The sequence below is a fragment of the Apodemus sylvaticus genome, chromosome 10, assembly GCF_947179515.1.
Source record: "Apodemus sylvaticus chromosome 10, mApoSyl1.1, whole genome shotgun sequence".
In the NCBI taxonomy this organism is placed as follows: domain Eukaryota; kingdom Metazoa; phylum Chordata; class Mammalia; order Rodentia; family Muridae; genus Apodemus; species Apodemus sylvaticus.
The window spans coordinates 53,627,533-53,653,370 of NC_067481.1; the positions used below are offsets into that span (position 1 = coordinate 53,627,533).

Here is a 25,838-nt window from a genome sequence, read left to right on the forward strand (position 1 = left end):
AAGCAGTCTGGGCTACTGAGAGAGTGTGTGTGTCTTTAAAAACAAAACTCAAGCCAGATGCCGGCCTTTCATCCCAGCAGAGGAAGAGACAGGCAAATCTCTGTGAATTCAAGGCCAGTCAAGGACAGGCAGAGAAATCCTGACTCAAACAAAATTAAAGGAAAGAAATGTAACAACTTAATAGAATAAATGGTTAAAAGCTCTGGGTAGACTTCCCAAAGATGCCCAGACAGCAAGTCAACTTATGAAAAGATGTTTAATATTACATGTCATTAAGAAAAACTGCTATTTTAAGCCGTGGTGGCACATGCCTTTAATCCCAGCACATGAGAGGCAGAGGCAGAGGCAGGCGGATTTCTGAGTTCGAGGCCAGCCTGGTCTACAGAGTGAGTTCCAGGACAGCCAGGGCTAAACAGAGAAACCCTGCCTAGGAAAAAAACAAAAACAAAAACAAAAATCAAAAAAAAAAAGAAAGAAAGAAACTGCTACTTTTACTATTATAAATATGATACAGTAAATTAACAAAACTGAGAGAATTTTGCCTTTACTAAAAGAGTTACAGATCCTGGTCAAAAAAGGACATTTTGGTGTGCAATGCACATCACGTGTTATGTCCACAGCATTTTATTCAATTATAATACATCACTATATAATGAGCACCAGCAAACTCTCCAGTACTGAAGCATCTGCTTTGCCTGACCGTGGAAACCACACAAAACGGGCAAGGTCAGTTCATCCTCACAGAAGAAAACCCCAACATGACAGAAAGCCCCTTGTTTGCACAAAGGGAATATACTCCAGTTCCAATTGGGTTTTTTGTTTGTTTTTTAAAGATTGATTTTATGTATATGAGTACACTGTCACTCTCTTCAGACACACCAGAAAAGGGCATCAGATCCAATTACAGATGGTTGTGAGCTACCACGTGGTTGCTGGGATTTGAACTCAGGACCTCTGGAAGAGCAGTCAGTGCTCTTAACTACTGAGCCATCTCTCCAGCCCTAGTTCCAACTGTTTAAGAAAAAGAAGGGAAATAATTTGGGTTCAAAATCAATTCTTAATTCTCTACCAACCTTTCATATTTATGTCCATGGGAAACTTAAAATTCTAATGCCTGCATCAGTATGTAAATGAATTGGCTTCACACTCCTACATATATAAATTGTCTTTGGAACAACTGACATATTACTTTGTTCTTTGGTTAAGATAACCCAAGAAGAACCCAAAAAAGAACAAACAACATAATCTACTCGACTATAAGTGAGGTCTCAGAACTGCAACCTCTTTGAGTAGAAGCAGCTGGTCTATTTACTCACAGAAATCCAATCATATGTAGCTGAAAAAAATGAATGAAAGTATACATGCTACATATATTTAGTCAGTCCCCTCTCCTACCTCAGTTGCCTGTCTTACTCACCCTTTCCTTTCCTTCCCTCTCCCAACCCCATCCCACCAAGACAGGGTTTTATGGTTTCTCTGTATAGTCTTGGATGCTATGGAACTTGCTCTGTAGAGCAGCTAGCAGAGATCCCCCTGCCTCTGCCCCTGGGTGCTGAGATTAAAGGTGTGTACCACCCAGCCATCCATCCTTTCCTTTCTTGAAGGATGAAGTCCCTGTATCTCTTATTGACATCCAAGCTCTTGATCCATCTCATTGCTTCTCAAAACTTGAAATCTAGCCCAGGTCTTTTCTAAGTTTAACCTCTTCTTTTCCTCTAGAAGTTTCTCCCAGCATCCAAATTTAAATCCTTTACACATACACATACATACAAACACACACAAACACACAAATGCATGTGCAAAGGCACAGACATACATATCCTTGCCACAATCTTACTGCCTCAAGTGATATAACATCTGTATGTTTATCTCCAAAGTTTTAAATTGTAGTCTATACCTGCTGTTTCTGTGCTTCTTCCTTACTCCCACTCTTCTGAGAACCTACACCTGCTGATTTCAGTGACCATATCTGTCTTCATTTGACTTCTCTGTAGTATTCTGTACTAGTGACCATCCTCCTCCCCCTTCAAGTTTCCCCTAATTACAATTTCTTCTTATCAGCCCCTCTCTTCCCACCTTATAAAAACTAGGTCACTGGTTTCCTCTTCCTCATCCAACTCAAGTTTTATCTGTGACCTTCACTGACTATATTCTCCCTAAACACTGTCCTTGGTGATATCTAAACATTTTACTTCCCATTTCTTCCCCAAACTCCCCAAACATTTACTGGATATGTCTACATGCCTATTCTATCAATATTCCAACATATCTGACACCAAACTTAGTACTCTGCTAAATGTGCCCTTCCCCAGGTGGCCCAGATTGGTAGATTATCGATAGTCTTAGGATCCTCTTCAACCTCTCCTTGTTTGAATCCTCTACCAAAAGTTCAGCAAGTAAATCTTTTCCCAGTTTAGTATTTGTTTCTGCCTCTGGTTCCCACTGACTTTGGGCCAACCATCCCTTCCCACATTACCTAGAAAATTCAAAGCTTCAGCCGGGCAGTGATGGCATACAACTAAATCCCAACACCTGGGAGTCAGAAGCAGGCAGATCTCTGAGTTGGGAGGCCAGCCTGGTTTACAGAGTGAGTTCCAGGACAGCCAGGACCAAAGAGAAAAACTGTCTGGAGAAAGGAAAAAGAAAGAAAGAAGAGGAGAGGGGAGGGGAGGGGAGGGGAGGGGAGAAGTCAAGTCAAGTCAAGTCAAAACTACTCGGTTGGTTATAAACTTTTCTACTGCTCAGGTTCCATCTCCTTTTTCAAACCTCTGAGCAAAACCCTTAGTCCCACGCCACCAAACCATTAACTGCCCTGCACATTACCACCTCACAAAAAATCCCCTTCTCCTCTAAGGTACCAGTTCCAACTATCAAAAAAAAAATCTTTATTTTTTAAGATCAACAGATAAAAATTATGTAAAACATAATATTCTTAAGTGTGTCTCCATATGAAGAGTGTGTGTGTGTGTGTGTGTGTGTGTGTGTGTGCATCCCCTGTGAAATGGCTAGACCAAGGCTTCAAAATTCATGACCTCATAAATTTATCACTTTAGTAATGGGCAGCCCACAACCATTTTATTTTTAAGACATGGTCTCATGTAGCTGAGGCTTTAACCTCTGCTATAAAGCCAAGGATGACCCTGAAACCTCTAATCTTCTTGCTCCAGTTCCCAAATGGAGATTATAAGTATGGATCACAATACCTCTCCCAATTTATGTAGTGTTGGGACTGAACTCAGGAATTGTGCCTGACAGACAAGCACCCAGCCAAATTAGCTATATTCCAAACCTTTTTGGCATTTTCCAAGAATACTATATAAAATTATTAACTATTGTCACTGTGCTGTATGAAAGATCTCTCAAAATTCTTACCTGACTATACTTACATATCCTTTGACTAGCATCTCAACTCCTCCCATCTGCAGCCTTTAATATCCACAGTCTTTTAAATTTATTGTCAATACAACTTGTAGAAGTAAATTCTCTCTTTCTACTATATGGATCCTAGCAATGAAAATTATGCTTTCCGGCTTAGCTAGAAGCACCTTAATCCACTGAGCTATCATGCTGACCCTGATGAAGACTCTACCCTCCACTTTTATAAAATCAACGTTTTTAAGAGTTTACAGATGAGTGAGGTCACATGTTTGGACTTCACTTAACATAATGCCAACTTGGTTTTTGTCATCACAAATGACATAATTTCCATTAAAGACTCAACAGTCTTTTTCAATGTATACATAGATTGTGTGAGGTGTTACAAAAAACAAAGTAATGTAACTATCTCTTTCACATACTAATCACATGTATTGTGGATACATACACCACACAGTGTTCTTATATGGTGCTTCTGTTTTTAACTTTGTGGAGAACCTCCATGCAGTTTGCCATAATGGCTGTTATTTACATTCTCATCAACAGTGAACAGGCATTTCTTTCTTCAGTGCCCATCATATTCACCACCTTTTGTCTTTTTGGGAACTGCCTTCTAACTAGAGTGACATATTATCTCGCTGTGGTTTCTTTGCATTCCTTGATGATTAGTGAGACTGGGAATTTTTCCATATGTCCTATCAGTCATTTGTATGTGCTTTTCTTAAGAAAAATGTGTTCATTTCCTAGCATAGTGAACATCTTTAATCCCAGCATTCAGGAGGCAGAGGCAGGTGATCTCTAAGTTGGAGACCAGACTAGTCTACAGAGTGAGTCCCAGGACAGCCAAGGCTACACAAAGAAAGCCTGTCTCTAGAAGGGACAAAAAGAAAAAAAGAAAAAGAAAAAAGAAAAAAAGCTGCTCAGATATTTTGTTCCCTTTTTAATTGGGTTATTTTCTTACCACTAAGATCCTTATATTTGGAGAGTTTTTTGGTTTGTTGCCAACCCCTCTACGGGTTTTTCTGTGTAGCCCTGGCTGTCCTGGAACTCATTCTGTAGAACAGGCAGGCCTTGAACTCAGAGATCTGCCTGCCTCTGCTTCCCAGAGCTGGGATTAAAGGTCTGCCCCTGCCCCTGCCCGTGCCCCTGCCCCTGCACCACCAATACCTCCGCAGTTTAACAATGTTAATCCTTCCAACCATGAACACTGGATACTTTCATTTATTTTTATCCTCTTTCAACAATGTTTCATAATTTTTAGCTTTGAGACAGGTCATCTCCTTGCTATTATCTTCTGTAGCTATTATAAGTAGAATTAATTTTTTTCTAAGATAGAGGAAAGTTAGTACATAAAAACACTATAGGTTTTTTAGGGTACAAAATTACTTTTATTTTCCTTTCTTATTTACTGATTTATTTTTGCAGTGCTAGAGATCAATTGAATGTACAAAGTCCCTCAAATGCACACACTTTGTCACTGAGCCTACTGCCCGCCCTCACTTCTATTATGTTGATTTTATATCCTGAACCTGAATTTGTTCTGTGTGTATGTGTGTTCAGGTGTGTCATTGTCAGAGTTTTTTGCCTTTTTAAAATCAATCTATCTATCTATCTATCTATCTATCTATCTATTACCTGCATGTATGTATGTGTGTAAGGGTGTCAAACTCCTGAACTGGAGTTACAGACAGTTGTGAGCTGCCCTGTGGGTGCTGGTGATTGAACCCAGGTCCTCTGAAAGAGCAGTCAGTGCTCTAAAAGGCTGAGCCATCTCTCCAGCCACATCTTCAGAGTTTTCTAAGTAGAAGTATGGTAAGTTCTGCCAATGTAACAACTACCTGAGAGAAACAATTTATAGACTGACTTGGGCTCAGTTTCAGGTTTCGGCCGTGCTGCTATGGCAGAATCATGGCACAAGGCGTGAAGAGTTGAATGCTTTACTACAACCAGGAAGGGAGATAACAAATGGAAAAATCTTGAGACATGATATAACCTCCAAAGGCCTGTTCCAAGTAACCTACTTCCTCTAAATAGGCCTCATCTCCTAGTTCTTCCACCTCTCAAAAATACCATAAATTATGAACATATCAGTGGAACGACTGATAAAGACAAAGCTCTATGATCCAGTCATTTCCTCCAAAATCCCACCTCTGAATATTGCTATTTTGGGAACCAAACACCCTGGGGGCATTCTATATTTGAGCCTATAGTTTAACCTCTTTCAATTTGGATGCCTTTTATTGCTTTCTCATACCTATTGCTCTGAATAGGACTTGCCATTTTATGCCAAATATAAGTGATAAAATGTCTATCTGTGTCTTTTTCCAGCGCCAACATTTTCCCATTCAGGATGTTATCTATGGGTTTTGTCAAAATTGGTGGTTCTTATGTTATGAATTCTACACCTAATTTGTTGAGTTTTTGCCAAGAGACATTGACTTTTGTCAAATGCTTTTCCTATATCTATTAAAATAATCACCCTATGGTTTTTGTCCTTTATTTCTCTTGATGTGGTCACCTATATTTGTATGAACCATCCTTTCACCTCTGCATGAATCCCACTTATCAGGTGAATAATCTTTTTTAAAATGCCACTGAATTTTGCTCTGTATTAGCTTCCTGACAATTTCTACATCTGTGTTCAAGAGTATAGTTAGGCCGGTGGTGGTGGTGGTGGTGGTGGTGGTGGTGGTGGTGGTGGTGGTGGTGGCGGCAGCGGCGCTCGCCTGTGATCCCAGCACTTGGGAGGCAGAGGCAGGCAGATTTCTGAGTTCAAGGCCAGCCTGGTCTACAGAGTGAGTTCCAGGACAGCCAGAGCTACACAGAGAAACCCTGTCTCAAAGAGTATAGTTTGGCTTTTTGTCTTGTTTTTTGAGACAGGTCTCACTATATTGCCCTTGCACTCCCAGGGCTCCACCTATTTCCGCCTAAATGCTGGGATTACAGGCATTTAGCACCATGCCAGACTTTTTTCTTGTGTCCATGTCTGGTTTAGACAACAGAGTAATGCGGGTATTACAGAGTGAACTTGAAGGAATCCTTTCCAAATTTTTAAGGAGTTTAAGCAAAATTGTATCAATCCTTTTGATACCCGATGAAAGTCATCAATGGAGTTGTCAGACCCTGGGCTTTTGTACTATGACAGACTTACTGATTCAATCTTCCTACTGAACTGTTCACATTTCCTATCTCTCCTTAAGTCAATCTTGGCAAATCGCATGCATCCATGAACTTACTTGCTCATTTGTCAAAAATACATCATAACCCTCAAGATTCTTTTCAAGTACCACTCTCTCCAATATAAAATAGAATATAGTGTGAGTGGAAGGTCTGTGTTATCTAACTTTCAGAATGGTGCAAGATGTCTCGTCTCTGCTATGTATATTCAAAATACTATGAATGAGAAAGTGTGACCATATTATCACAATCACCTATTTTCATGTCAGTTTCTTTCAATAAATATCTATTGTTCACACTTACTCTATGCCATATATTATGCCGAAGATACCACTTATCACTCGGAGAAGTTGTCTCTTCCTCATGGCGGGTATATTCGCTGTTTATGTTCCTTAAGAATCGTTTAAACACCCAATATCTATAAATTCCTTGTTTAAAAAATGAAAGCACTGGGTTGGACTAGGTGGCACACACCTTTAATCTCAGCACTAGTGAGGCAGAAATAGGTCAATCTTTTGCGTTCCAGGCTAGCCCGATCTACAGAGCACTATCTAGAACAACCAGGATTAAAGAAAGAAATCCTGGGGTGTGGGAGCTAATTATCAAGACATTCTAGTGTGTTCTAGTGATCAGCCTCTATCAACTTAATGATTCTTTTCAGGAAACATCAAAATGAGACTTCTGAAGAAAGTATTCTATATCAAAGAAGCAATACTTTGAAGAAAAGTGACAGCACAACTTGTAAGTTCTAACACTGTCAGAATACAAGTGACTTCATCTCTCTTTTTTTCAATTTACTTATTTTTATTTTATATACATTGGTGTTTCTAACTGCATGTATGTCTGTGTGAGGGTGTCAGATCCCCTGGAAGAGGAGTTTGAGACAGTTGTAAGCTGCCATGTGGGAACCTGAGTTCTCTGGAAGAGCAATCAAGTAATCTTAATCACTGAGCCACCTCTCCAGGTCATGACTTCATCTTTAGTCCTCAGACTCATTTATAAAATGAGAAAGTTGACTACTATCTAGGGCTCCTTTTGTGTATGATTTTCTACTACTTCTCGTAGGTTAAGTTTATCTAAAGAACACCATATTTCAAATTCCACTAAAACTCACTAACAACTGGAATCTGCAAGAAAAAGAATCTGAAGAATGGCAAGTAGACTGTAGTCCTTTAATGGAAGCAAAAACCAAATACTTAGAAAGAACACAACATTACCATCAAACTGCCTCAGAATGGCATGCAAACGAAGACTTGGGATTTCTTCTGGGTAGTTCTTTGTTTTGTTTTGTTTTGTTTTGTTTTTCGGTTGTTTTTTGTTTTTTGGGTTTTTTTTTTGGTTTTTTTTTTTTTTTTTGGTTTTTTTTTTTGAGACAGGGTTTCTCTGTGTAGCCCTGGCTGTCCTGGACTCACTCTGTAGACCAGGCTGGCCTCGAACTCAGAAATCCGCCCGCCTCTGCCTCCCAAGTGCTGGGATTACAGGCGTGCGCCACCACTGCCTGGCTTTTTACTTCTTCTGGGTAGTCCTAACCAACAAAACTAAAGCCAGTTATGTTAGAGCAAACCTCATTTAAATTAAAAGTAAAACAAAACACAAATCCAGTTAAAAGAAGGAGGCAGCAAGCTTTTCTCTCCAGGAGGAATAGAATTTATACTACCAATTAGAACTACCACTAACTCTCACTGGGAATTTATTCAGTCCAAGGGTATCACTTCACTAAATCAAAATGTCTAGGAAGGCAGACTGTGTAGCATTCATTTTTATATTCCCCAAACATACCATTATCTGGCACAATTGTACTATACAAAAATAAACAATAAAAGTTTACAGATACTCTTATAAAGATTAAAGTCAATGTAATGACTATACACGAGCAGTCTCTGAGGCTAGAGAATGGCTCCAGAGCAATGAGTGCTGACTGCTCTCGCACTGAACTGGACTGGACTCCTTTCCTAGATATTTGACCTCAGCCCTGGAAGCAGAAACTGTTCATGTCTAGTATTGCTATAGTATTATCTTCTTTAAGGTTTTCTTTTCTCCTAGTAGGTGACCTATTAACTCTTTATAGTAAACTTTCCCTTTCAAATTTTAAAATAAAGCTGGAAAGGGGTGACATGCCTTTAATTCCAGGTCAGGCAGGCAAATCTCTGAGTTCAAAACCAGCCTGGTCTACAGAATGAGTTCCAGGACAGCCGGAAACAAAAAAAAAAAGTAGATAAGTACCAAACTAGGAGAACAAAAATCTAATACATACTAAAAGGCTACTACAATTTTCAGAGAGCTCATCTAAATTAACAGAAAAGGAAGGTGAGGAGATGGCTCAGCCAAAAATATTTACCACACAAGCAGAAGGATCTGAGTTCAGGCCATTATCCCCACAAAAAGCAAGTCAAAGGCACGAATCTGTAACTTCAACTCTTGCGTGGGGGAAAAAAACAGGAAGATGTCTGGGGTTTGCTGACCAGCAACTTAAGCCAATCAGCAAGTGCCAGGTTCAGTGAGAGACTCTGTCTCATAAAATAAAGTGGAGAAAGTTGTAACAGTCAATCCACAAAAGGAACTTAAATCACTTAGGGCCAGCAGGATGGTTCAATGAATGAAGTAGCTAGCCACACAAGCCCAGCTGAGTTTGATCCCTGGAACGCGTGTAGAGGTAGAAAAAGAAAACAACCTTTCACAAACTGTCCTTTGACCTCCGTAGAAGCCCTATGGTATGCATAATACACACTTCCCAAACAACTAAGTAACTTTTTTTAATTAAGTAAGGTAATAAAGCATGCCAAACCTGGAAGCTATATAGTCAGCTCCGCAGCTCAGTGGAAATGAACAAGTGAATCAATACACCTTTTAAAGCTACCAGGTCATCTACCAGCTTCAAACCCTTCAACAGTATCTCTTTCATCTTTAAGGATAAAAACTACCCAGGTCAGCCCACTAACACCCCATACCTTCTCACCCAACCTATTGCTCCAAGAAAGGAACTCCTGATCATCATCAGACAGCAACACCAGGACTATCTCCTCTAAATGGCCCAATACCTCAAAAGCTCTGTGTGCCTCTCACAGGTCCTCAAGCAGAACTTTGGGATTCCTTGACTCCTCTATCAACTGCCAAACATGCAATGCATTCAGCAAACCCCATAGGCTATCTATCATCTTAGTCCAGACTCCATCACCTTTCCTAGACTCAGGCCTCCCTTGTCTCCTTAAAACCCTACTGCCAATCCAGCAATCCAGGGCTTGGGTTTTTGTTTCTTTTTAGAGGCAGTTTCTCCCTCTGTAGCCCAGGTTGGCCTCAAACTCTGTAGCAGTCCTTCTACTTGAGCCTCCTAGTGCTGGGATTAGAAGCTTAAGCCATCACCTTTCTTTGCTTTGTCCCAACATATCACTCATTTGCTTAAAGCCTTTTCAATGGTTTCCCATAGTGGGAATTCCAATTCCCAAATGGATTGACTCACATTTCTTTTTACAGAGCTAGACCCACAAAGAAAGGCAATCTTTTTTTTTTTTTTGGGGGGGGGGTGGTTTGAGACAGGTTTCTCTGTATAGCTCTGGCTGTCCTGGAACTCACTCTGTAGACCAGGCTGGCCTCGAACTCAGAAATCAGCCTGCCTCTGCCTCCCAGAGTGCTGAGATTACAGGTGTGTGCCACCACAGCCCAGCGAGAAAGGCAATCTTTAAAATGTGTCTAGGGCCCTATAAAATCTGCCCTCACCCCATTATCTCTGTGAGCTCACATCCTACTACTCTCACCCCTCACTCTCCTAACATCCCAATCACAGTGACCTCTTCAAATGTCAGACACACTCCCTCAAAGCTTTTGCAAAATTGGATCCCTTTATAACACTTCTCTTCCTCCAGATATCCTCCTGGCTAATTCTACTGTGTCCTTCAAGTCTCTGCACAGATTTCATTTGTATCAGGGTATCACTACTCCAACGATTTCATTTAAAACCAACCCCAGGGCAAGAGAGAAGGCTTAGCAAATCATTTGTTACTCTTGCAGAAGACCCAAGATCAGTTCCTAGCATCCACATCAGGTAGTTCAAATTGTCTGTAACTCCAGCTCTTGGGAATCTAACACCCTCTTTCTGGCTTCCGTGGGCATCTATATACATATGAACCTATTCCACCCCATAAATACATATACACATAAGTAATAAAAATAAATAAAACTAACCCATTGCTTCCTTGAACTATGCTCTGTTGCTCTTTTGCAGAACACTTATTAATGTAACTTGTGTATGTCTAGTATGTTTTCCCTTCATTAGGGCAGGACTATTCATTACCTCTCATGTCCACTGATGGATTATAATTATGGAGAATTGTGCCTGGCAAGTAATACACATTTGTAATAGTTGAATAAATGCTTTTACACCCAGCTGTGGAATAATCTAATTAATGACTTTATGACTGCCTAGACAAAGACTAGGTCTGGGGTTTTCTTACCTCTGTATTTCTTAGTGACTAACAGGGGGGTTGGCATACATACTCTAGGCACCAAAGTGTTAATTAAAGAATACCTCAGACATAGTGGGCATGCCTGTAATCCCAACATTTAGGAGATGAGGCAGGACTTGTGGCAGTTTGAACCAGAGCTACATAGTGAATTTAAAACTAAAGCTACTTAGCAAACAGTGTCAGAGTCAGAGAGGGGTTGAGTATGGGACACACAGAAAGACAAAAGATAGACAAACAGACTGATAGATAGAAACAAAATAGCCTCTTCTTAATCTATCAGAAGACAAATTTAAAACAATAGCCAGGCAGAGCTTTTAAGTGAGAAGTCTACCTTCTCACATACCCTGGCAGGTATGTAAACTGAAACTAACCCAGCAGCAGCTTTAACATTTAAATCACTCAGAATGTGTCCTTTAACTCAGTAGTTTCACAGATATAAAAGAAAGAATGCAGGCCCGTAACTCCAACTACTAAGGAGGCTGAGACAGGAGGATCTTAAATTCAAAGCCTGCCTGTGCTCGAGTAAGGCCTTGTCTCAAAACTAGGCATACAGCTCAGTAGTACAGTGCTTGCTTAGCACGTGGGAGGTCCTGGGTTCAAATCCCAGTAGAAAAAAAAAGTACAAGTACATCATTTTAGCATTGCTTTTTTTTTTTTCCTTCGGTTTTCGAGACAGGGTTTCTCTGCGTAGCTTGGCTGTCCTGGAACTCAATCTGTAGACCAGGCTGGCCTTGAACTGAGAAATCCACCAGCCTCTGCCTCCCAAGTGCTGGGATTAAAGGTGTGACAACGCCCCGGCAGCATTGCTTATAAAATGAAGAGATAAGCAATCTGCCAGCCATCAACAACCAAGCAGGGTATCTAATGCCTGTAACCCAATATTCCAAAGGATAAAAGAGGAAATTATCATAAATTGGGGGCCAGCTAAATTAGAATGCGATCCTGTCTCAATAATAAAAATAAAAATAGGAACTAGAGAGATGGCTTAGCGGTTAAGAGCACTGATTGCTCTTCCAGTGGGAACAGGGGTCAATCTCTAGCACTCACAAGGTAACTCATTACCATCTGTAATTCCAATCCCAGGAATTCAATCCCTTCTTCTGGCCTCTGTGGGTAAAAGGGACTAACATTGTAGGCAAAATATGCATACACATAAATAGTAAAAAATGATTAACATAATGAAAAATAAGCAAATAACCCATGCATGACACACACCTGATGGAATAGTAAGAGTGAGGCAGAGCTATATATAATACAAAAACAGACAGTGATCCGTCTGATCTGGTAAACAAACCTGAGGGCCCTGGCATCAGAAATCTGGGCTTGCTTCCTCACTCTCTAACTTGCTGTAACTCCAGGCATGTTTAATTTCTCTGTGCTTCAGTTTCTTCATCTAGGAGCATTAATAATACTATTACAATAGCACCCCCTCACTAATGTGAAGGTTTCTTGAGACAGTACCTGCAGTGGTTATGGCATATCACACAGCCATACGACCATTTACACACACACATAGTAATGATTAACAACTGACATAAGAAAGTTGTAGGTCTATGTATGTAATACCTATCTATTTCAGGGATTAAAAGTAACACATCTGTGTAACTATGAATAAAAAGCAGAACAGAAATCTCTTAATAAATAAATAAATAAATAAATAAATAAATAAATAAATAAAGCCGGGCAGTGGTGGCACGCCTTTAAGCCCAGCACTTGGGAGGCAGAGGCAGGCAGATTTCTGAGTTCAGATTTCTGAGTTCAAGGCCAGCCTGGTCTACAGAGTGAGTTCCAGGACATTCAGGACTATACTGAGAAACCCATCTCAGAAAAAACGAAGGGGGGAAAAAAAAGAAATCTCAACTCTGAGAAATGGGAGAATATACTTCTACTTCTTAAAATACTTTTTTTCTAATATATTAAAGCATCCATCAATGAAGTGCTAGAGAGATGGCTCCACTGATAAAAGCACTGGCTGTTCTTCCAGAAGACCTGCTTGGGTTCCCAGTCACAACCATCTGCAACTCTAATCCCAGGAGAAGCAAAGGCCCTCTTCTGGCTGCCTAGAGGACCAGACATGCACATGCTACACACACATACAGGCAAAAACATTCAAATACATAAACATAAAGTAAAAGCATCAATGGGGTGCTTTGCATTGTTGTTTGTTTGTTTGAGACAGGGTTTCTCTGTGTAGCCCAGGCTGTCCTGGAACTCACTCTGTAGACCAGGCTGATCTTGAACTCAGAAATCTGCCTGCCTCTGCCTCCCAAGTGCTAGGATTAAAGGTATGCGCCACCACTGCCTGGTACACTTTGCAATGTTTTGAAACTAGCATATATGATGAAATGTATAAATGAAGTTAAATATATCTATACCATCAAATATTTATCACTTCTTTATGGGAAAACATTCAAAGTCCTTTTTTCTAACATACAATTTTTTTAATTATTTATGTATATTGTGTGTTCTGTCTTCCTGTATGTCTACACGACAGAAGAGGGCATCAGACCCAATTATAAAACGTTGTGAGCCACCATGTTGTTGCTGGGAATTTACAACTAATGTCCTCTGGAAGAAGAGTCATTGCTCTTAACCACTAAACCATCTCTCTAGCCCCACATACAATTTCTTAATAGCAGGATTATACAAAAACAAAGTAAAAGGGCCAATGACATCACTCAGCAGGTAAACATGAGTGCTGTCAAGCCTGATGATCTGAGTTTAATTCCCAGCACCAGCATGATGAAGTGAGAGGACCAACTCCCACAGGCACACACTTGCTGATGACATGTACACAGGCACACACAAATAAATGTCATTTTTAAAATTTTAATTTTAATGAAGTAAAACAGGACAAATGCTTCTAAAATACAGTTCAGCTTAAACTGAATCTGAGAATTTTTACACTTGTCTTTGAATTCTCAACGGAAAATAACCTAATCAACTGGCACCCATCAAAGTGCACCATTAAAACCAAAACCTTCAAAAATTATGAAATAAGAAAAAAAGTTTACATCTTGTCTTGCCAATTACACATAAATCTACTCTTAATAAGCCTTAATATCATCATAATATCCTCATGAAAAAACAAAGTATATCAAAAAGAAAAGAGATTCGGCAGCTACTTCCAAAATGATGGGAAGGCAGACTAAGTAGTTATGTTTTACTGTTGGTCTGATGCAAAGGAATTTTCCAATAATTTTGTTTTTTAACTCAGCAGGTCTAAGAAATTCAAGTGTGCTTTTAATTAAAGCTATCAATATGAACTCAACTAAAGAGAAAAATTAATTCAGCAAGATGAGCTTGTCAGCAGACACTGACACAAAAAAACTCAAACATACCAAATTCTCTCTCCTTTTGTGAACTGATAGATACCTTTGCTCATTTACATTAACTTATACTAATAAAAATTGCAATGTATATAACCTTAATCTCATCCCATAGTCTTAAAATTTGATAAATAGGAAGTAAACCTGCACTGAGAATAGCAAGACTATGAGATTCCTCAAAGCTAACGTTTTCCTCTCTTCCGTGAAGTGCTTAGTCACTTCTGCCTATTTACTGGGAAGACCATTTCATATCTTCAAAGAGGCAGGAGATTAAGAGTCCAGACTCATGTCACCTGAGTTGTCCAAGGAAGGCAAAAGACAGCCGCCAGTTAAGCATACCTATCAGAAGCCAGAGCTTTCTCAGTGTTCTGCCTCTGCAGTAACAGGGAGGATTTGTAAAGTTTTCCTCCCTGACACCAAATACAAAAGGTGAGAGTTAAAAGGTCCAAAAAACATCCCCGTTTCCTGGCAGCCCACCAGAAACCCTCCCTTCTCTTTATTGGAATAGAAATGGCAAGCAAGTTAAAGTCAAGGCTGGACATTACCCCTTAGGCAACTAACAAAACCCAAAACTAGAGGCGAACGGTCTTTAGAGAACACTTCCCAGAGAGCGGCTAGAGTCTCAAAATCTGATAACATTGTTTCCAGTTCCCCTACCGCAAGAACAAACAGAGGTTTTCACAAAAGGTTATTTCAAGAGACTACTCAAGGAAAAGACCAAATACCTCCAGTGCCAACCACCATATCCTAACATTCTACTTACAGGTAAAGATGCTAAGCACAAAAGTCAATTATAGAAATACACACCTGAAAGAACTTTCTCAACTAGAAACAGTAAAGTCTTCCAAGCACATTCATTCCAAACGTAACTCCAGGTTGACAACAACACCTAAAACAATGTGGTCAAAACTCTGAGGCAGCGCAGCGCTCAGTTGGTTGAAAGGTCATGAAGGGCTCTAATAAACCATCATGGCTTATTTAGAACGAGGCCTTTTCCGCCCTTCCAATATGAGCACTCACTATTAAGACAACCTGTCCTGCACCTCTAAGTCTTGCCTACTCGGGAAGCTGCGGAGGGAAGATAGCTCAGGAGTTTCAGGTCAACATGGTCCACAGTGAGATCCCATCGTTTGAAAGGTAGAGACGAAATGGAGAAAGATGATTGATAACTCGATTTCGGCCCACTCGAGCACCTTTTCATTCCTAACACTTCCAAAGTAATACCAAGCTATCCTTTTACATATGAACGTTGCCATCTTTATCGCATGGCCCAAGACTTGCCCATCTTTCTCGATAAAGAGACATGAATCGAGCGCTCTTCGTGTGTCAGAAACCGAGGCCCGAAGAGACTAAGAAATGAGCCCGGACTTACCATGAAGCAACACTACCACTCAAAGAATACTACCAAATGCTTCGGATCCCAGTTACTTTTACAAGTCCAGTGCAAAGAGCGCTGGAGCGTGGCCTGAGGAGGCGGGGGCGGAGGTGGGGCGATAGGGCACACCGCCACTACCGAGGCGAGGGCTCGCGTTTTAAGGAATATAGCACATGCTCTCGATTTCCATCCTCCCCACCCGAGGCACCCACGTGCTAATCCCACCGCACCTTCCTCTCCGTGCTCCACCTCCACCGCCGGCTCCCCGCAGCCTCCCCACGCCCTTCCCGGCAGCCGCCCGCGCGCCTCCCGCCCCCTCCCCAACCCGGCTGCCCCAGCTCGCGACGCCCGCGCGCCCCCGCCCCCCAGCCCGTGGGTCACCCCCGGGCCCGCGCGCGTGCCCTTCCTGCCCCAAGGGCCCCCACGACGCCGCGCCGGGCAGGCCGCGCCCGCCATGGTGGGCGCCTCACCGTCAGGCTGGGGAGCCGGGCCCGGCTGCGCCATGGCCAGTGGGCGGCCTCCGGGAACGGGGATGGGCGGGGAAGCAGCGTCCCGGGATGCCGCGGGCTCAGCTGGCGGAGGAGGCGTCGACCGAGCCGCGGCCACCGCCGCCCAGGGAGGAACCGCTAAGGCTGGAGCCGACGGCGCCGCCACAGCCTCGGGCAGAGACGGACCAGAGCGCCGACCTCCGCCTCCTCATCCTGACAGCGGGAAATAAGCAGTGCGCAGGCGCGGGGGGATGGTACAGCACGTGACGTTAGCCTAAGGGGAGGGGCGGGGCCTCAGGAGGGAGGGAGACGGGGAGGAGGGGTCCGGGGCCTAGGAGCCAGAACAAGGCTGATGAGAGAGCAAAGGGTGTTGGAGGCTGGCGGCTTCAAAGGCAAAGACTCTGCAAGCTCGTGGCTCCCAGGACCCAGGCCCGAGTGAGGAGCCCCTGGGTGCACGCGAAGCCAGCCGCTACTTTGCCTAGTTGTGTGTCCTTGAGAAAGTCCCTTAACCTCCTAACCTTGAAAAGTACAATGGCTAAAAAAAGTTTAAATGAGGCTATAAAGTAGGAAAAATTGCTATGGTCAGAACTTGGTCTGGACCCCAGATGTACAAGCCAATGTACTTTTTCTATCAAGCCACTATGTTTGACTTTAACGTGTCCTGCCCAGAGAAGCTGTTGGAGATACAGCCAGATACAAGTGCTTGCATTCTTGACGGGAGGAACTACATACAGAAAGCACAACCCTTCTACCTGGGCAAGAGAGCCATACGGAGACTCCAGTCTTTCCTTTCCAGCTTCATTCAGACCTTGCTGCCTTCCTAGGGCAAGGGATCTACACAGTCTGGCACTTCCGAACCAAGTTCACCTGCCTTCCTGTGCGCCCACAATTCCCGCCCCGGACAGCTGAAGCCGTGGTCTCTCGGTTTGTTTTTTGTTTTTTGTTTTTTCTGTAAGGCAAGGTATAGCCACTTCCCAGCGTGCCAAAGGGCAGCTGCATTTGGAGGAGGTGGCATAGCACTTACATTTGAGCTGTTGTGTGTGTTCACAGATCCTTCGTGGTGCAAGACAGGTGAGGAAAGAAGGAAGGCAAGCAACCGGCCAGGAGCCCGGCCATGGCTTAAGCGGCCAGGAACCTATGCTCGTCTCTACACACACACACACACAAGGTTTCTCTGTGTAGCCCTGGCTGTCCTGGAACTCACTCTGTAGACCAGGCTGGCCTTGAACTCAGAAATCCGCCTGCCTCTACCTCCCAAGTGCTGGGATTAAAGTGCTGCCACCACTCCCCAGACTTTTTTTCTCCCTCCTGCAGTCCTGAGATTTAACCTTAAAAATAGTAGGTAAGCACTTCACTACTCAGCTATAGCAACAGCTCTTGTTCTGTTTTTTTTTTTATTTTGAAACACTCTAGATTGCCCAGGTTAGCCTTGAGTATGCAATCCTGCTTCATCCTCTTGAGAAGCTGAGATTTTAGGGTTGGACCAGGACATCCTACTTTTTCTTTTTCTCTCTTTTTTCTTCTTCGTTTATTCTGATTCTAAAAGTTCTAAGTTCAAGCCTGCTCCAGAGTCGCTGCAAATGTCTACATCCAAACCATAATGGTACACATTAGTCAAAGTAGAAGACTAGACTCTAGCAAGGGTCACAGTTCTTTGGAATGGTTTCTAATTTTACATAACTTTAAATAGGTAGTCATTATTTGTACTTTTGCCTGAGGTCCTGCTAATATTAAGGGGATTATATTTAGACTTTTAAGCAGTTGACATCTCCTGGTATGCCATTGACAGAGCAAATGAAGCCCGTCTCCACCCACCCCCTGATATCTGACCTTCCTGGGTAAGCAAATCCTTGCTCAGCAGGGAGACCTTTGGCCCCCAGTAGGGCAACTCAGTAATCATCTGTGCTGTTGCAATGACTAATAGGAGGCTAGAGTCATAAAGATAGCAGATGCTGCTGTCCTACACAGATGGGACTCCTCCCACTGACTGCGTAGCATATTTATTGCCGTTGGCAGCCCAGTCCTCAAGACCAAGGTCACTCAGAAATGATCAGACATCTGGTAGGAACTCTCAGAGGCCCCTACGTCAAAAGTTGGAAAAGCAATTTTGAAAAAACCTAGGAGGACCAGAGTTAATACATTTTCATATTCATTTTTTTAAGACAGGTTCTCATGTAGCCCAAGGTAGCCTTGAATTCCTGATCCTCCTACCTCCCAAAAGCTAGGATTGCAAATCCAAGGCTTTGTGCCTTCTAGGCAAGCACTCTACCAACTGAGCTATACCCTCGTCCCATTTCATATTTTTTGTGTAAACCCTAAGACCCAACAACTAGATGCCATTCCTAGATATGTACTAGAGAAAACTAACGTATGCTCAAAGCCTTCATTAGCTACAGAAGTCACAATTCTTAATCTGAAGGAAATTAAGAAATAAAACATAAAATAATTACTTGCCAATTATATTGCATGTGAAATGTTAGACATACACAAGAATATTTACAGTGGTGTGTTTCATTATACAGCAAATAAATAAATGGCCCAAATATTCATCAACAGAGATGATTTTGTCTTGTTTGGTTGTGTGGTTTTGGTTTTAAGACAGCAAAACTGTAGCCCAGGCCAGCCCCAAATTTACACCCTCCTGAGTATGGTGGTTACAGGTATACATGACTACACCTGATTTTTTTTTGTTTGTTTGTTTTTTCAAGACAGGATTTCTCTGTATAGCCCTGGCTGTCCTGGAACTCAGAAATCCGACTGCCACTGCCTCTCCGTGCTGGGATTAAAGGCGTGTGCCACCACTGTCCAGCTACACCTGACTTTTAAATTTGTGTGATATGTGATATATTTGTGTACTTTTGTTCACATGTTTTGAGGTACATGCGTGTATGTGTGAAGGTCAGAAGTCTACCTGAAGTACCTTTCTCAGTTTCTCTCCACCTAATTTTTAATAGAGCATCTTTTAGTCTATAGCAATTTCATAAATTTAATAATGTATCTTGGTCCTACTCACCCCACCTCCCCCTTCCCACTCAACCCAGGCACTCCTTTGCGGCTCCCTCCCAGCTTTATATCATCTCTCTCCTTTCTTTCTTTCCTTTTTAGTTTATTTTATGTGTATAAATGTGCACCAAGTGGGTATCTGGGAGTTAAAGACAGTTGTGAGTTGGGTGCTATGAATTGAACCCAGCTCCCCTGAAGAGCAACAAGTATTCTTAACCTCTAGTCCATATCTCCAGCCCTTATGTTGACTTCTTATGTTGTCAAGCCCTTATGTTGTTGGCTTGATCACGTGCAGGTGAGTTCATAAGTGCAAGGGCCATGGTCCTGAAGACCGCATTTGATAGCACTTCTGCTCATTTCCTCTGGCTCTACACTCTGTCTGCCCCCTCTTCCTAGATGTTCCTTTAGCTTTGTAGGGGTCAGAGGACAGATGTCCCATTGAGCTGAGCACTCAATAATTTCTTATTCCTAGCACGTCAGCTAGTTATAAGTCTCTGCATTAGTTGCTGCCCACTGCAGAGAGCTTCTCTGGTCAAAGTTAACTGTATCAATAATCTCTATGTATAAGCATAGATATTTAGGAGGCAGTTTGACTGCAGGTCCACTTATCAAGACAACAGTATGACTTTTGGCATCCTAAGCTATGGGCTTTCGACCAGGTTTACAATACCAGGCATGAATTGTTTCCCATGGAGCAGACCTCAAATCCAATCCTAGCCAGGAGGGAGTTTTCAAGTCAGTTCCAGATTGATTTCTGTAAACAAAGTTCAACCTTATTTTTTGAGACAAAGTCTCTCACTGAATTTGAAGTTCATTAACACGAGATGACTAGCTATCCAGCAAACTCCAGGGAGATGCCTAGCCCCACCTCCCCAGAGCTGGGATCAGAGCTATACATTTTGCATGGGTTCTGCAGATCTGAACTCGGTTCTGTATCCTAATATGGACTTCAATGACCTAACCATTTTCCGGCGGTGGGATGTGTGTGCCTGTGTGTACATACATATATGTGTACAGGTATGTTTCCAAGTATGTGAAGGCCAGAGGACATCAGGTACTTTCCTCTACCACTTTCTGACCTATTCCCTCAAGACAGGAACTCTCACTGATCCTGTAGCTCCCCACTGTTGACCTGCACCGCAGCCATCAAACTCAGTGAGCCTCCTGCCTCCAACTCCTCAGTACTGAAGTTAGACACAGCTGTGGTGATCTGGGCTCAGGTCCTCATGCTTGGGTAGCAAGTGCTCTGACCTCTGAATCCCAATCATTTTAATTAAGTAAGCATCCAGTCATGTGATTCATGCGAATGATTTCACAAACAGAGTCCCACCGAGTAGCACGAGAAGGCCTTGAATTCACTGTGTGACCCAGGCTTTTGTCAAATGCTCCAGATCAACCTTCCAAGACAATAGGCATATGCCTGCCACAGCACCTAGTTCCTCACAGACATATTTTGAGAGAAAACTTATTAAAATCCTCCAATTCAAATTATGTGAAGTCCCAAAAGAGGAAAAAGTAAAGCTTGTGAATAAACAGTAAAAGACAGGAAGAGAGTCGAAGAGCAATGGCAATCAGGAAATGGTCAGGAACCGAGGGGGAGGGGCTTACAATCCGGAAGGGGAGGGGCTTGCCATCTGGAAGGGCTCTTACAAGCCTGCCTTTCTAGGGTGCTGGCAATGTGCTAGTTAACATCCTGATCCTCAGCTGGGCAGTGGTGACACACGCCTGTAATCCTAGCACTCTGGGAGGCAGAGGCAGGTGGATTTCTGAGTTCAACACCATGAGTTCCAAGACAGCCAGGGCTATACAGAGAAACCCTGTCTCGAAAAAAGAAAAAAAAAAAAAAAGAAAAACAAAAACCATCCTGATCCTCTACACAACTAATCCTCTCTAGCCATGGGTTCTTCTAAAATTCAACCAACTTCTCATCAGAAGTATTTTAAGATAAGCTCATCTGTTTTGAATGTGTACAGACCTTCTCTCTTGTCATTATTCTCTAAACAATATGATATAACAACCACTTTGTAGTCTTGATATTGCATTAGGAATTGTAAGTAGTTTAGAGATCACTTAGAACTGTGATTCTCAACCTTCCAATTGTGGAGACCCTCTAATACAGTTCCTCAAGTTGTGCTGACCCCAGCCATAAAATTCTTTTGTTGCTATATCATAAGTATAATTTTGCTAGTTATGAATCATAATATAAATATCTGATATGCAGGATATCTGGTATGTGACCCTTGTGAAAGGGTCATTCGATCCTCAAAGGAACTGTGACCTACATGTTGAGAACCACTGACTTAGAGTATATTCAAGAGTTGGGTGTGGTAGCTCCTGCCTCAACTCCAGCAATGGGAAGCCTGCTTTACCAGGCGTCTGAGGCCATCCTGGGCAGATAATGACTTCCAGGCTGACCTGAGAAATATTGTGAGCCTGTTTATTTTAATCCTAGATAATTCCGAAGCATTGTGTAGTTGATACACAAATACTGTGTGTATTATTCCTCATTCTGACAATACCTGAGAAAAACGATTAAAAGAAGGAAATGTTTCTTTTGTCTTGTGGTTTCTGAGATCTCAGTCCACAGTTGGTTGGCTCTTTGTTTCTGGACTGTTGGTAAGGCAGAGAGTCATGGCAGACAGGTATGGCAGAGTAGAACTGCTCAGTATGTAACTGACATCAAAAAGAAAAAGAACTAGGTAATGGAAAGGGACAAGGTAGATCTTTTCCAGGGCATGACCCCATGATCTATGTCCTCCCAGTTTTCCATCCCCTCCCAATACGGCCATCATATTATGAATAGATAAATCAAAACTCATCCATTAGGTCAGAGTCCTCAAGATTCAACCATCTCCCATGGTTTGGTAACAACCATGCCTTTAACACATAAAGGTCCAAGGGACATTCAAACAATAACACTATGGATTTGAACATAAGGATCTTGAGTATCCCCAGCCTTTGATATTGGAGGTGGGGAGGATACTCTGGAGCCATTGCCAGGGATATGAAAGATTGACTTTAAATCTGACACAAGTTTTGGTGTCCCTCAAGTAAAAAAGACAGTGTGGCAGTGTGAGAAATGCCCCCCCCATAAGCTTAGCTGTTTGAACACTTGGTCCAAAGTTGATGGAGCAGTCTGGGGAGACCATAGAACATCTGGGAGGTGTAACCTTGCTGGAGGAAGTATGTTGCTGTGGGTGGGATTTGAGGGCTTCCTTCTTACAGCACTCCCAGTTTGCTCTCTCTGCTCACTGTGTGTGGTTGGAGATGTGATCTCTCAGTTTTCATCCCCAGTCGCCTGCTGCCAGGTCTCCCCCACACTGTAAAGCCCACCTCTAGGTCAGCAAGCCAAAGTAAGCATTCTTCCATTGTAAAGCCCACCTCTGGGACCATAAGCCAAAATAAACACTCTTCCATAAATCTCCTTTGGTCACGGTGTTTTAGCACAGAAATGAAAAGAAATTGATATAGACAGGGATCTTTGCCAGTTACAAGCTTAAAATGAGGTCATTTGAGCTGGTCTAGTAACATGTGCCTATGATCTCAGGTACTCTAGAACTGAGGCAAAAGGATTTTACAGATATTCTGGAAGCTGATTTGATAGTTTCTCAAAAATGTTAGGCATAGAGTTACCAAATAATCCAATAATTGTAATATTTTTTTCTAGCAACATGCCAGTAATATACTAAGTGAAATGAAAATATATGCCAGGACCAGGAGAGATGGCTCCGAGGTTAAAAGTACTTGTTGCTCTTACAAAGGACCTGGGTTCAGGACCCAGTGCCCAGGTTTACCCTTATTCCATCACTTCAGTGCCAGGGGATCTGATCCTCTCTTCTACACTCCATGACCACTGCATGCGTGTGGCATTCATACCCACAGGTAAAGCACTCATATGCAGAAAATACAAATACGTTTTATAAAGGAAAGTGTATTGCTTATAAAAGCTCGTACACCAACCTTCACAGCTGTGCATGAGGAAATGTCCCTAATGCTCCTCAACTGATGCTATTTTATCAGCCTTTTGTCCTGGTGACAAAATCTGTGAGAACCTTCTTAAAGAAGGAGAGAGAGTTTGAGAACATCTAAGCCATGGTCAAATTTTTCCACTGAGGACTGATTCCAGACCCTGTGCCCACGACACCAGACCCTGTACACACCAAGCCAGTGCTATACCACTAAGCTACACTTCCAGCACTGCAGAACCAATTTTTTTTAAGTTGGTGTTATTAATTTAAATTATTTTATTTATTTACATTCTAGTCATCACCCACAGCTCAGTACCCCCTTCCATAGTTCCTCATCCCATTCCTCTTCTCCCTTGCCTCCCAGAGAGTGCTCTTGCCCTAACCAGTGGCCTCAAGGATCTCCAGGATTAAAGGCATCTTCTCCCACTAAGGCCAGACCAGGTAGACCTCTGCTATGGGCTTGGGGCCTCAGGCCAGACTGTGAATGCTCCTGGTTGGTTGCTCAGTCTTTGGGAGCTCCTTCGGTTCTGGGTTAGTTGAGACTGCTGGTCTTCCTATGAGTTCTCTCTCCCTTTCAGAATCTCCAATCCTAATTCAACCATAGGGGTCCCAAACTTCAGTCCAATGGTTGAGTGTAAGTATCTGCATCTGTCTCAGTCAGCTGCTCATAGGACCTCCCAGAGAACAGCTATGCCAGACTCCCGTCTGTAAGCACATCATAATATAGTAGTGTCAGGCTTTGGTGTCCCATGAGATGGAGCCCAAGTTGGACTGGTCCTTGGACTGTCTTTCCTTTAATCTCTTCTCCATTTTTGTCCCACAGTTCTTTTAGACAGGAACAATTCTGGGTCAGAAATTTTGACTAGGGTTAGTAACCCTGTCTCTCTACTTGAGGTACTATCTACTGGAGGAGGACTCTTCGAGTTCCCTTTCCCCAATGTTGGGCATTTTGGCTAAGGTCACCCCCAATGAGTCTTGAGAAGGTCTCACCTCCTCCATCTCTGCTACTCTCTAGAGGGTCCTCCCCACCTCTCACCCCCTGAGGATGCTTATTTCCATTTATGCTCCTGGGCTTTTCTCCTGGGCTTTTCTGCTGTCCACACACCCCATTCTGATCCTAGAACTAATTTTTAACTTGATAAAGTGCAATATCTTGTCTTAGTTACATTTCTATGGCTGAGATAAAACACTATGATCAAGGCCGGGCGGTGGTGGCACACACCTGTAATCCCAGCACTCTGTGAGGCAGAGGTAGACAGATTTCTGAGTTCAAAGCCAGCCTGGTCTACAGAGTGAGTTCCAGTACAGCAAGAGCTATACAGAGAAACCCTGTCTCGGAAAAAAAAAAAATCCAAAAAACAAAACAAAACAAAAGAACCAAAACACTATGATCAGATGTTGGGGGGCGGGGTTGGCACACACAGGCAGATCTCTGTGTGTTCAAGACCATCCTGGTCTACAGAGATAGTTCCAGGACAACCAGAGCTATTACACAGAGAAACCTTGAAACCTTGTCTCAGAAAACGAAAAACAAAACAAAACAAAACATCACCATGATCAAGGCAACTTAAAGCATTTATTTGGGGCTTATATTTTCAGAGGCTTAGTTAGCATCTGTGAGAGTGGAGCAATCGCTGAGGGACAACATCTAAAACAGCAGGAACCAACAAGCACAGTTGGGATGATGGGAGACTTTTGAAACTCTTGTGGCTGCCTCTGTGACACACCTCCTCTAACAAGGCCACCCCTCCTAATCCTTCCCAAACAATTCTACCCATGAGGACCAAGTATTCATATACCCAAGACTTAAGGGGAGTATCTTAATCAAGTAGGTTTTCTTCTGTAACTTACAATATTAATGTCATGTCTAAGAAAACATTGTCTGGAGTGAGTATGGGAAGGCATTGCATTCTTGTAATTCCAGCCCTTGAGAGGCTGAATCAAGAGGACTGAATTCAAAGACAGTTTGAGCTGAGAGAGAGAGAGAGAGAAGAGAGAGAGAGAGAGAGAGAGAGAGAGAGAACACTAACTGATTCAAACTTATGCCTCTCTTTTCTATGAGTTCAATAGTTTCTTTAATCTTTGACCCCATTTTCAGTGACGTTTTTCCTTGATGTGAGTTAAAAGTCCAGTTTTATTCTGCAACATAAGCATATTGATTTTTGTAACACCATTTGTTAACGAGACAGCACCTTTCTCTAATGAACTGTATTGATATCCATGTTAAAAAGTAATTGTTGGCCGCTCATGTCTTTAAATCTCAATACTCAGAAAGCAGAGACACGTGGGTCTCCGTGAGGTCCTGGCCAGCCTGGTCTATAGAGAGAGGTCCAGGATAGCCAAAGCTACAGAGAAACACTGTCTCAAAAGAAAAAAAAATGCTGGGCATGGTGGCTCATACCTTTAAACCCAGAGCTGGGGAAGCAGAGGTAGGTGGATCTCTATGAACTTGACAGCCTAGGCTTATAGAGTGAGTTCTGGGATTAGCTTACAGTTTCAGAGGTTTAGTCCATTATCATCATGGTGGGAAGCATGGCAGCATCCAGGTAGGAGGATCCAGCAGGAAGCTCTCTTCTGCACTGGGCGGAGCTTGAGCACAAGGAGCCCACCTACACAGTGACACATTTCCTCCAACAAGACCACACCTCTTCCAACAAGGCCAC

General features: G+C 42.5%; 1 protein-coding gene across 2 annotated transcripts in view; it reads right to left on the reverse strand.

Annotated features, from left to right (window-relative positions):
- Positions 1-16,431, reverse strand: part of Rabep1 (rabaptin, RAB GTPase binding effector protein 1) — a 102,685-nt gene extending 86,254 nt beyond the window's left edge. For both annotated transcript variants that reach the window (XM_052196655.1, XM_052196654.1), the window contains exon 1: positions 16,187-16,431. Coding sequence is in view for 1 of the 2 variants with exons in the window: in XM_052196654.1 (XP_052052614.1) it covers positions 16,187-16,220 (34 nt within the window). In the remaining variant the exon portion in view is untranslated. The remainder of the gene's footprint in view (positions 1-16,186) is intronic.
- Between the last annotated feature and the right edge of the window lie 9,407 nt (positions 16,432-25,838).